The 12,461-nt window shown below is 36.6% G+C and overlaps 2 protein-coding genes across 2 annotated transcripts; one reads left to right on the top strand and one right to left on the bottom strand.

The window, feature by feature from the left end:
* Positions 1 to 2,533: 2,533 nt before the first annotated feature.
* On the top strand, positions 2,534 to 3,703 carry LOC136342916 (putative mediator of RNA polymerase II transcription subunit 12). The gene is made up of 3 exons (XM_066289196.1): positions 2,534 to 2,822; positions 2,880 to 3,231; positions 3,288 to 3,703. Exons 1-3 carry the CDS (start codon positions 2,579 to 2,581, stop codon positions 3,625 to 3,627), a joined length of 936 nt encoding a protein of 311 aa, XP_066145293.1. The 5' UTR covers positions 2,534 to 2,578; the 3' UTR covers positions 3,628 to 3,703.
* A 4,335-nt stretch (positions 3,704 to 8,038) lies between these two features.
* On the bottom strand, positions 8,039 to 9,444 carry LOC136343052 (zinc finger protein 853-like). The gene is made up of 4 exons (XM_066289419.1): positions 9,320 to 9,444; positions 8,913 to 9,238; positions 8,636 to 8,859; positions 8,039 to 8,583 (listed from the first exon to the last, which is right to left on the bottom strand). Exons 1-4 carry the CDS (start codon positions 9,387 to 9,389, stop codon positions 8,136 to 8,138), a joined length of 1,068 nt encoding a protein of 355 aa, XP_066145516.1. The 5' UTR covers positions 9,390 to 9,444; the 3' UTR covers positions 8,039 to 8,135.
* Positions 9,445 to 12,461: the final 3,017 nt, after the last annotated feature.

Genomic DNA, 12,461 nt, shown 5'->3' with positions numbered 1-12,461 from the left:
TATTGTGCGCCGCTGGTTAAAAAAATAAAAGTAATTTTTTGAATGCTTCGTATTTCCGCATAATATGATCATTTTATGTGCGTCCAGAGGAGCATTAAAAAGAATCATTTCAGCTTAGCTCTTCCCTCGTGCCTTTCTGCTTACACGAAATTTACAGCAGCCCACGGAGGACCGGAGTGCATGAACCTCCTCCTCTCCGTTAAACTTACTTCCATTGAAACCAATGTTATTTCATCTTTTATCATTTGTTACTTATCCTCCCTTCTTGACCACTGACCAGCTCTTCAAGTTCTTAACTCTACACCCCGATTGAAATCGATCATTGTCCATTCATTACCGTTCAATGTCCATCACTGATTTGAAAATATATCGTTACTAGATGAGTCGGATGACGGTGACAGTTGAATTCCAAGTTGGTCCGGGTTAGTTCAGATTCAATTTTTGCTGAATTCCAACGTTGAAAAAAACCGTATATAGTTCGATACAGTGAAATACTTTGGACCTTCAGGCGCTGAATCTGCGCGCTTGTCGTGCGCGTCCCGAGTTTCGCCCCTGAAGGCATCATCAGACACTAAACGCACAGAATTATGCCTGCTCACGTATTCATGCGAAATTCGTAAACGTGAAATCTATGAACATAAAATTTGCGTGCTCAATATAACTGAAAGGTGACAAGTAAACAAAGTCGAAATTTAACTGCTTCCCGACGTTCGTTCATTTCAATTCTTTCGGCTCGAAGCTGCACCCCGGTCCGACCCTGTGCTATCTGTGGGCTCAAAAATGAATTAAAGCAAGATGGGGGCTGCAGAAATATTCAGTTTATCACTTAATAGACTGTCGAAGGCATTATATTGAGGTCGACCCAGTAGCCTCTCCGAGATGAGGGTGCGAATGCTTCGGTATGCAACCAATTTCTTGACTCCAGGCTAAATGAAATTTTGACGGGAGTTTTAGAAGGAAGCTGGAGTAGTTTTCCCACTCGAATCCCTCCATTACGGCGCGAAAAAGGGGAATTATTGTTAAGAAATGGGGCGGCAAATAAACTTTTTTGCCTGCGTTTGAAAGGTGCCGCAATCGAGATGGATTTAATTGAAAAGTTAATTAACAGGAATTTTTATGCCGCACTCTCCAATTATTTCTATGTTCCCCCCCCGGAATGGAATTTCCGATCTGCCTCTTTCGCTATACCTCCAAAACTGCTAAAGGAGGAACGCCGAATTCTAAATTAATCTTCTCGGAAGGTGAGAAAATTTCAAGTCATCGTTCTTGCATCTTCTACGCGGGTCCTTAAAGAACCTAAAAAATGGAAAAATGGAAAAATGGAAAACTTTCCGTGGTTTTAATCCAAATCGCGTGGAAGAGAGTTTCCAAAAGGCAAAGAAATACAAGGTGTCCCTTAGTGGGGTGCCAATTTTTCATGCGTAACACTTCAGACCATTTTGCGAAGGAAAGTTCGTATGAACGTACGTCCGCAACGGCCGACATTTTCAGCTACAGGGCGTTCGATGTTTTTTTTTCAAGTCACTATTTTTAAACCTCTTAGAGAGTACTCTAGATGTTACTTTCGATTTTGGTGTTGTTTGTTAATCGAACACGAAATCCCGTGTGTTAATAAGAAAAATGATTCCGTCGCCCAACCCGTGGCGTCCCTGCGTACAAGTCTTTCGATATTTTTTACGAAAAAAGTGCCACGCCACTGACATTTTTTGCTCGGGAATACTGTTTCTGAATAGGCTTTTCTAGTTAATGGAGAAGTTTTTGGTCAAAATGGTAAAAGTCGTCACAACTACCTCGTTTATTTTTAGCGTTTATTATAAGTTATTGATAACTTCCATGCGTAACATATATATTTTTTTCATATTTTTCTCGTTAGACTGGTCGATTCTGAATGAAAAAGATCGCTTGTCATAAACCATAAAATATATAACATTTAAAATAAAATCGTAAATTATAATAAACTCTTAAAATGAACAAATTAATTAAGAAGGTTTTTATTGTTTCAATTAAAAACCGACCACTTAACTAAAAAAGCGTAAGGCACCTTTTTAATGTAGAATTCGCCAACCCGACCAGAGAAAATATTCCCACAAAAGAACGTCAGTGGCGTACTACTTTTTTCTTAATTAATAATCCGGAGACGTGCATACAGAGACGCCGCCATACATACTTTTCTTTTTAATATACGAAATTTTATGTCGTATTAATACGCACCAAAATTGAAAGTCATCATAGACCCGCATGGGGCCCAGGCATGCGTCTCCCGAAGTCTTCTGATTATTTCGTGTCCTCGACGATAGCAAACGTGATCCTCTAAAAAACAATACTGACCCTGTTTACGCATTAAAAATGTTTACGTGTTTTAATAAATATTTTACTGTTGCCGCAATGATAATTAACAAAATTAGCGATAACAATTATCCTCCTCGGCGTTATGGGATAATTGTTGCTACCTAAGAAACAATCTTACAAGGGAACAAAACAACCAAAAATAGGAAAAAACTTGATAAGTTTCGAATATAAAAGCCATCAACTTCTTCTCCAAATCATTCCAAATCCGCAAGCTCAGCCGATCATAAATATGAAGCTCGCAGTGTTTTTGACTTTCTTGGCTCTTGCCGCAGCTTCGCCTCTCAGGACTTGGGAAAATCAAGGTGTTCATCAACTCACCGGCCCTTGGGGATTATGGGAACACCACGGTGAGACTCCTTCCCAGATTGTTCGCCAAGTCGCCGACCCCTCTATTTATGACCAGATTGAGCACACCAGTAGCGCCATCAAGAATTTGCAATGGAAAATGCAGCAGCATCCTCAAATCTGGATTGGTAAGGGTTCACCGTTAATTGCGTTTTAAAGTACAGAGGTAATTTGTTTGAACTTAGATCACTCGCCATCTCTGAATTGGGGTGAAAAAGTGCCATTTTTCTGGCCTGAAACTGGCGTCAACACCGATGTCGTTTCCGGAGCTATGCATCATTTACAAAAGGATTTGGAACACCCACAGGGTAAATTCAACATGGAAGAACAAATGGTAGACTTTCAAGATAATGTTGACGATCACTTGCACGACACCATTAAAACCGGCGTTGAGGCCCAAATGGCCGCTGGTCTAGTCCAACAGCAAGGAGTTGCCCATGGAGTCTTTGTTCCCCTCGTTGAAAATTTCCACCCTGAGGTATTCAACTTGAAAGTGCAGAAGCTTATTGACGAGAGCAACAAGGAGGATATTATGAAGTGAGTTGTTTTCATTAACTCAGTTAACAAATGATACTAATTAATAATTTTGTTAGTCAAATTAGCCACCATCATCATTGGGCCCAACAATTGCATGAACAACAAGAATTCGTTGCTCAACAAAAACACCAAATCGAAGTTCAACAATTGTTGGCTCACACCAACGGAGTTCGTGAACAGGTCCACCATTTAGAGCAGGTCCACCACCACCTCCACGTCAAAGAATACAATCTCATGAAAGAACAGCTCGCCCACCATGTAGCCATGTTGCAGCTTCAACGAGTCCTGATTCATAAGGAGGAGCAAGTATTGCAAGACACTGTTGCTGAACAGATGAAGGAGAAGCTTACGATGCAAGGCAGCTATCCCTCATGGCAACACTCCTGGGCTTATTAGGAAAAACGTTTAAAGGATTAGACTTGTATATGGCAGAATGCATTTTTAAATATTAATAAAAGCAAAAATTAAAGAACGTTTTTAGTTATTTTCATGTTTAAGCTCAAGTCAGATGGTCGTTGGCGTCAAGCAAATATGTTTGAGAGGGTGAAGAGGGTCTGGAACTTCAAAGTGACCACCGAAAAGGAGTAGATTTGGAGCACAAGTTGTGAATTGGAATTGTGAAAATTTTTGACAAAAATGCACGTTCGACATTTCACATCAATGTACCAAAATGAAGTAGCTGTCAAATTGCAATCTGAAATTTTGACACTATTTTTAGATATAGAATATGAGTCTAAAGACCTTCTCATGTTCTCATATCATAAGTATTCTATGAAATTTTTTAATTTGATATCAATCGTCATTTCTTGACTTTAGGGCGAACTCTTTTTTTTCAGTAGACTCACCTTCTCTCATTTTTGCTATACGTTTATTTAAAATACAAAACATTTACGGCAGATTTCTTCATTACCACGTTAAGCAAAACTTCAACACTGTGTATAATACATATCAATTGCCTTAATTCCAACTCAAAGGAAGTGGCACGAAGCTCTCTAGTTTGGAGTTCCACATTTACATATAAAATCAAAGTTCCACTCCATGGTCTAGCAATTCCATACTGAGTAGCGATCCATTAGCTAGCTACTAACAAAAATAACATTTCCTTGTAGTTTGCTTTTGAATTGTGTTAGAATTCTTGCTGTTGTTTCAACAAAACATTGCACAAATGAGCTGGTTGGTCTAATTCTTTTGCAAAAAACTAAAAAGGGTCGCGTTCGTGGGAGGGTCTAGAGATTTTCCTCTTCAATCCCCTTGAACAATGATACAACTTAGTGGTATCTGCTTACGCAGCTGGTTCTGTTCCCATTTACCGAAAGACCACTATCGTTTTTATCAGGTTAAGGAAAAATTAATTATCACTTGATTTCATTTTTCGTAGAAACTTTATTACCTAATTTTCTCATTTTACAATTATGTGTAGAGTCCATGATAATACAATTCAATGAATTTCTCCTTTTAAAAGAGTAACTAGTCACTGATGACTCCACGAGTCGACCACCAGCTGCTCGTGGAAACTCCAATTCAGAGCTCCTGACTCCCTCTCTCCTTGCTCTTGTCGCCTTGCAATAGCCATAAAATTACAAGTAGTGAGATTGAAGGACCTCAGCAGTCCGAGAACTGGCTCTATGTCGGCTCTAGGATTTTTACGTCTTACAACCACCATATGTTGTTTCTTAAAATTATAAAACTTTTCGATCAGTATTTTGCAGTTATGACTTCTCAGGATATTCAGACGGTGTGTTTCTTCTTTACTGCCATTTCGTGAAGGTGCCTCAGATTTATGACAAATCCTTCGGCATACTTTGTGTACATTGTCGACCTTCGGGTTTTCCAAAAAGTCTCAACTGTTTTGACGCAAGTCTTGACCATCGAAAAGTAGATGCGGACCAACATTTATGAAATGCAATCGTTTAAATGCTAAACAAAAATGCATATTTCACATTTCACGTCTACATCTCAAAAACTGAATCAACTGTCAAATTAAAAACAATCTGAAATTAAAAAATTTATACACGGGGTGTAATATAAGTAGGGGTTTTTCTTTTAACACGATATAGACCTCATAAGACAAAGCAATATTTTTATATGATGTTTTCTCAAACTATAATATAAAATGGAAACAAAATAAGCGAAAAAAAAAAAGAAGGAAAATAGAAAGAAAAAAATATTAAAGAAGCAAAATAACAAAAAAAAGAGAAGACACAAAGAAGAAGGAACAAAAAATAAAAAAAAGTGAAGACAAAAAAAAGAAGGAAAAAAAATATTTAAGAAACAAAATAACAAAAAAAAGAGAAGACACAAAGAAGAAGGAACAAAAAATAAAAAAAAGTGAAGACAAAAAAAAGAAGGAAAAAAATATTAAAGAAACAAAATAACAAAAAAAAGAGAAGACACAAAGAAGAAGGAACAAAAAATAAAAAAAAGTGAAGAAAAAAAAAGAGAAAGAAAAAAATATTAAAGAAACAAAATAACAAAAAAGAGAGAAGACACAAAGAAGAAGGAACAAAAAATAAAAAAAAGTGAAGACAAAAAAAAGAAGGAAAAAAATATTAAAGAAACAAAATAACAAAAAAGAGAGAAGACACAAAGAAGAAGGAACAAAAAATAAAAAAAAGTGAAGACAAAAAAAAGAAGGAAAAAAATATTAAAGAAACAAAATAACAAAAAAGAGAGAAGACACAAAGAAGAAGGAACAAAAAATAAAAAAAAGTGAAGACAAAAAAAAGAAGGAAAAAAAATATTAAAGAAGCAAAATAACAAAAAAAAGAGAAGACACAAAGAAGAAGGAACAAAAAATAAAAAAAAGTGAAGACAAAAAAAAGAAGGAAAAAAATATTAAAGAAACAAAATAACAAAAAAGAGAGAAGACACAAAGAAGAAGGAACAAAAAATAAAAAAAAGTGAAGACAAAAAAAAGAAGGAAAAAAAATATTTAAGAAACAAAATAACAAAAAAAAGAGAAGACACAAAGAAGAAGGAACAAAAAATAAAAAAAAGTGAAGACAAAAAAAAGAAGGAAAAAAATATTAAAGAAACAAAATAACAAAAAAAAGAGAAGACACAAAGAAGAAGGAACAAAAAATAAAAAAAAGTGAAGAAAAAAAAAGAGAAAGAAAAAAATATCAAAGAAACAAAATAACAAAAAAGAGAGAAGACACAAAGAAGAAGGAACAAAAAATAAAAAAAGTGAAGACAAAAAAAAGAAGGAAAAAAATATTAAAGAAACAAAATAACAAAAAAGAGAGAAGACACAAAGAAGAAGGAACAAAAAATAAAAAAAAGTGAAGACAAAAAAAAGAAGGAAAAAAAATATTAAAGAAGCAAAATAACAAAAAAAAGAGAAGACACAAAGAAGAAGGAACAAAAAATAAAAAAAAGTGAAGACAAAAAAAAGAAGGAAAAAATATTAAAGAAGCAAAATAACAAAAAAAAAGAGAAGACACAAAGAAGAAGGAACAAAAAATTAAAAAAGTGAAGAAAAAAAAAGAGAAAGAAAAAAATATTAAAGAAACAAAATAACAAAAAAGAGAGAAGACACAAAGAAGAAGGAACAAAAAATAAAAAAAAGTGAAGACAAAAAAAAGAAGGAAAAAAATATTAAAGAAACAAAATAACAAAAAAGAGAGAAGACACAAAGAAGAAGGAACAAAAAATAAAAAAAGTGAAGAAAAAAAAAGAGAAAGAAAAAAATATTAAAGAAACAAAATAACAAAAAAGAGAGAAGACACAAAGAAGAAGGAACAAAAAATAAAAAAAAGTGAAGACAAAAAAAAGAAGGAAAAAAATATTAAAGAAACAAAATAACAAAAAAGAGAGAAGACACAAAGAAGAAGGAACAAAAAATAAAAAAAAGTGAAGACAAAAAAAAGAAGGAAAAAAATATTAAAGAAACAAAATAACAAAAAAGAGAGAAGACACAAAGAAGAAGGAAAAAAATATTAAAGAAGCAAAATAACAAAAAAAAAGAGAAGACACAAAAAAAAGGAAAAAAATATTAAAGAAGCAAAATAACAAAAAAAAGAGAAGACACAAAAAAAAAGGAAAAAAATATTAAAGAAGCAAAATAACAAAAAAAAGAGAAGACACAAAAAAAAATTAAGGTATCAAAATAATAAAAAAAAAGAAGACAAAAAAGAAGGAAAAAAGAGAAAAGAAAAAAATTCCAATTCAATTTAATTCACTCACGTTTTCTCCCAGAGCGTTTCTTCCTTTTTATTGCCAATGTCGATAATGCATTTATTTAATTTTGAATTATAACTATTTTTTATGAGGATTTCTTGGCTCTTAAAAAAAAAAAAAAAAAAAATATATATATATATATATATATATATCAACTTTTGTTAGAAGATGTTTTGAGTTATGACTGCTTATACCCGGTACGTGACTTACTATATTTTTTTAATGTTTCTTTATTTTCCTTTTTTTTAATTTTTGTCGTGAACATACGTTCGAGAGGATATTTGTTAAATTCCATTTAAATTTTCCGCACAATAATCCTGATGGTGAAATCGAAATGATTGCTGTTCGAATTCAAAATTGAGACGTTAGAGGGTTCCATGTACAAGTTTCGATTTAAAATTTTTCATTTAATAAATCTTCTCTGAGTCATGTTTTTAACACACTACATTGTGTTTTAGCTTTTTTCAAATATAAATTTGCAAAAAACTATCACTGTTTTTTATTTAGAATATTTGTTTTGTTTAAAAAACCCGAATACCCATATTATGAATTTTCTTTAAATTTTTTGTTTGGAAATGTAGAGTTATTTCTTGATGTTATGGCGAAGTCACGTTTAATAAAACTAAGGTTTCTCAGTCTTGCTTTATGTTTATTTAAACTAAACAATATTTACAGCAGGTTTCTTCATCAATAGTTGTCATTGAGCAGATCTTGAACACTATGTATTAAACAGATACATCGCCTTGGTTCCAACTCCAAGGAAGCTGTGCGAAAGGCCCTTTAGTCTGAGATCCCACATTACCATATTGAACCAACGGTCCAACTCGTGGTTTGCCAATTCCATACTGAATGCCATAGTTCGGCCAATTTCCAACAGTCCATTGGTTGCTTACACGAACATTCCCTAGTTGGACTTGCTGTTGAACAATGTCTTGTTGCAATTGTTGCTGTTGTTCCCACAAAGCTTGTTGCAATTGCTGGATCACGAGTTGACGGGCAAGGATTTGATTCATCAATTGTTGTTCCTGTTGTTCAAGACCTTCAAGGGCGTTTTGCAGTTGTGGCACTTGTAACACGACTCCTCTTTGGCTCTGCATTTGGACGAGTTGTTGGTTCACCAATTGCTGTTGCACTCTTAGTTGGTCAATAATAACTTGTTGCCTGGTAATCTCTCTATAATTTCCTTAAATCATGACGTTGCTCGTTCGACATAGTTTATACGTACACTTGAATTTCCTTGATGTTGGTGATGTCGATCAGTTGTTGGACTTGAGTTTGGATATCTCCCTTGAGCCCTTGCTGAATTCCCACACTCTCACTAGTCAACTGAGCATCAATAACAGTCTCAAGAGTTCTGGCCAATTGAGAGCTTGCCACGATTTGAGGAGCCACTCGTTGTTGGTATCGCAATTGGTTCTTAAGGCTTTGAATTGCTCCCAAAGTGGGTTCCTGAGATTTTTTTTTTAAATATTTAATGGAATAATACGAATTAAATAAATTACTTGAATTCCGTATCCCATGGTGGTTGGTACCCAGCTACTTTTTCCAAGCAGCTGCTGTTGAAGCTGTTGGATTCCCTCGATGGTCTGTCCTTGCCTAGCTAGAAGAGCCTGTTCAACGACTCCTTGGGCCACTTGTTGAGCAGCAACGGATTCAATATCTTCCTGACCTACCCCATATTGAAAACCTCTTTGCTGGACGGCAATTTGAGCTTGTTGTATTTCTTGGGCGATTTGCTGCGAGGCTTGTTGGGCCGGAGATTGCCAGATTGCGTTGCCTTGGCCTAGAGTGCCGAACTGCGGCACTTTTTTTAATCCATTCAGGACTCCTGCGAAACAGAACTATTGGTAATTTTCTCTGTCGTAAAATAAAGGTAAAATCGTAAAATAGGTGGAAAAGGTCTTCTTACCAACGGTGTTTAGGCCCAATGGGTTAGCGCTCGCCAGGGCCAAGAAAGCCAACAATGCAATGGACTTCATCGTAAGTAGATGGTTGCTCTCAAAGGTGGATCAAGCTCGACTGTGGTTTGGAGTTCTGAAGACGGCCTTTTATACGTATTTCAATCCGTATAGATCCTGAGTAACTCAATATGCAAATTATGTTTTTTGTTGCATAAGAAAAACGCTCTTCTTTATCTAATTGCAAGGAGGTCTGCTTATCCTCTATCAATTTAATGTGTTTACGTGAATGTCTTTACTGTTGACATTCCATCGACACATAATGGGTTTCACTGAATCTTTCCTTGCCAAAATCAAAATAACGAAATTGAAGTTGCTCGCTCTAGCATCCACACGCACGAAGAACTCGATGCATTAATGCATAAAATAAGATGACGATGCGCCAACCGGTCCACAGAACGTGCGCAGGGAACTACTGTGATTTCGGAAACTTTAGGAAAGGTCCGCTTTTTTCAAAAATTATTCGATTTATCCACTGCCAGGAACACACCAAACTGGCTCTGGATGGTAAAATGTGGAATCTCAAATCGTGTTTTGACGAACTAAAATGTAAATTGCACCCTATCCTTAGTTAAGCCTGACTGAGGATCACCTTTGCTGTTCACTAAAGGCTCGGACGCAAACTCGTCTTTTAACGTTTCAGTAATGCATTTGTCAGCGTCTTCGTCGCTAAGAAAAATTGAGAAAAAATGCGAAAATCAACAGTTAAATTAAACGCATGGAAGGTGAGTATCTGAAGTGTGAAGAATGCTTTAGGAAAAGTCGTCGGAGAAATCGAAATTTCGAACGCAGTCATCCCGATTCATTGACAGTCGTCATAAGGTCATAATGCAAACTTATCTTCAGCCACGATCTAATTTCGCTCTCATTGAACGGCTATTTTTGAACTTATATCATTATTTTCTCCTTTTAATCACAGAAGCTACAAATCACTCATAGTTCTTCGAGGTGTGTTCTCTCCTCAAGGCTAAATCGAATGCGACCGCCAACTTGTCCTCTTAGGATAATTCACGATTCAACTTGAGAGAGGAACGCACCTCCGAGCACGACGCACAAAAAATGAACGACAAAAGTAAAAAATTAATAGTTCGACAAAAAAAAAATGTCGGATCGTAGCTGAGCATAAATTTACGTTACAATCATACGGCCGCCGTCAATTGTTTGAGACGGCTGTGTTCGAAATTTCGACTTTTTCTTGAGTGCACCGCGCATTTTTGTGATCATTTATCGTAGGAATTTCAATGTTGCTTGGTATGACAGTCGCTAAATGGCTAATTCCCATCGAACCAGAACTGTAGGTCCAATTCTAGTTCTAGAAACCTGTCAAAGCGGAACCTTCTTCGGGACCTTCCAGTGCTACACTAGTTCCCTCACCCACAGTCTCAAAATGAAAGCCGCGCACGCGTCCCATATTTTTAGCGTTTCAAGTATATATCTCCTCCAAGGAAGACTCCGAGGGGAACCCTTCGGAAGCCTTCAGTTGGGAGATGCAAATTTTCTGAACCGGATTTCCCCCTCCGGCGTGTTGAGTTTGGGTGCGGAGGGGGCCGACTTCTACCATAAGTTCCCAATCGCCACTTTACTTAAAAGCAGCAAAGGGCTGCCTGTTCGATCTCATGCTTTTAGTGGCGGAAAAAACATGTGCCCACAATCGTTGGAGCCTGTGAGGGCCCCACTGTCGCTTATCTCAGTACGACCGTTTTTGTATTGAAACTAACGCACCCATTTAACGAAAATCGTCAAAACATTAATTAAATCGTTTACAAAATATTCAGTGAACTTAAAATAAATTAATCCATTCCCGTTATCAATCAATAACTGAACGATTCGTTCGTGCGATGTGCATTAAAATCTGACTTAAGTCGCTTGTTGCTGTAGAGAAAAATCGGAGATTGGTGTTGCTTGGCGGGACTCGTTGCGCGATGCCACGAGACTACAGATCGAGGGTTTGGGCCATTTGCGTGAATATACGGGGTGTTCCACTGAAAAAATTGCACCCGGTTCGTTTCGAACTGCGATTAAAGTTACGCGTTTGAGGGAGACACGTTCTAGCGTGCAATGCAGATTCGCCAGAACAACCCCCTTCGAGGGGGCGCGTTGACCTTTGGGATCTCAAATGGCACTGTAGGTCGAGTGGCATCGCATTTGAAGGAATTCTCAATTCTGACCGTCAGCGTGGAATTTTTTCCCAAATTTAGATCACCTGCAAATTACGACAAGATTTAAAGGGACTTCGAGCAAAACTTCCCCAGTTAAATTTATCAAGTTTATGTCCAGAGTCGACCATTTTTTTACCCATTTTTCCTTTTTTACCTTGAGTATCTGTGAAACTACATTTTCTATTAATTTTTTAAACTGTAGAAGATGACGACAGTATATGTATACTCCAGGGTACATGGTTTCAAAAAATGGGGCACCTCCACGCTTTACCTTCCCAGTCATGGGTCTCTTGACAAACATTCTCCACGTCAATTGATAGATCGCCGTCGATCTATTGAGTGGCCACCCAGATCTCCCGATCTGACACTCATCGATTTTTTACGGGGACGTTTGAAGTCGAAAATTCACGCCATTCTATGCCAACAAATGGGGAACCTAAAGACGAAACAATATACAGAGTGTTCCCCTGAACATATCCGTCTTGCTATCAAATCGATAATTTTGATTAACCTGTTTTAAATAAACTATGATTGTCGCATTTGCTCAATACGGATTCCTTCGTCGTACTCAGGACCTGGCGCAGCTTGCAAGACCGGCTCCGTCTCGTATTTTGTCGTCGCAATTGCTCCAACACTGTCATAAATACGTTCGACTTCACGTGTTTCGTTAGCGCACACCATGTTTTTCCTAAGGCGTCATAGATAAACATCGAGCGGTGTCAGATCGGGCGATCCAGGAGGCCGCAGGACCACAACCGTCAATCCGCTGGTTTTCAAAGTGAGGGGACGTGTCGTTCCGTAAAAGCCGCACTTGTGAACGAACATTCAACGAAATCTCTTGTCAGAGTTTTTTCAAAAAAATAAACTTTTGTGTTCGGTTGAACAAATCAGACAAGTCTAAACGTTTGTTGAAAGTCTGCGCTGAAAACGGTTA

The sequence above is a fragment of the Euwallacea fornicatus genome, chromosome 13 (assembly GCF_040115645.1).
Source record: "Euwallacea fornicatus isolate EFF26 chromosome 13, ASM4011564v1, whole genome shotgun sequence".
In the NCBI taxonomy this organism is placed as follows: Eukaryota; Metazoa; Arthropoda; class Insecta; order Coleoptera; family Curculionidae; genus Euwallacea; species Euwallacea fornicatus.
The sequence above is the reverse complement of the archived record's forward strand: the minus strand, read 5'-3'. Positions and strand labels throughout refer to the sequence as shown.

Excerpts from the sequence above, each read along its gene's own strand:
- LOC136342916 (XM_066289196.1), top strand. The coding sequence starts at position 2,579 with ATGAAGCTCGCAGTGTTTTTGACTTTCTTGGCTCTTGCCGCAGCTTCG. Across the intron at positions 2,823-2,879 it reads GCATCCTCAAATCTGGATTG|ATCACTCGCCATCTCTGAAT; the intron begins GTAAGGGTTCAC and ends GTTTGAACTTAG. Across the intron at positions 3,232-3,287 it reads AACAAGGAGGATATTATGAA|TCAAATTAGCCACCATCATC; the intron begins GTGAGTTGTTTT and ends TAATTTTGTTAG.
- LOC136343052 (XM_066289419.1), bottom strand. The coding sequence starts at position 9,389 with ATGAAGTCCATTGCATTGTTGGCTTTCTTGGCCCTGGCGAGCGCTAAC. Across the intron at positions 9,239-9,319 it reads ATTGGGCCTAAACACCGTTG|GAGTCCTGAATGGATTAAAA; the intron begins GTAAGAAGACCT and ends TCTGTTTCGCAG. Across the intron at positions 8,860-8,912 it reads CCATGGGATACGGAATTCAA|GAACCCACTTTGGGAGCAAT; the intron begins GTAATTTATTTA and ends AAAAAATCTCAG.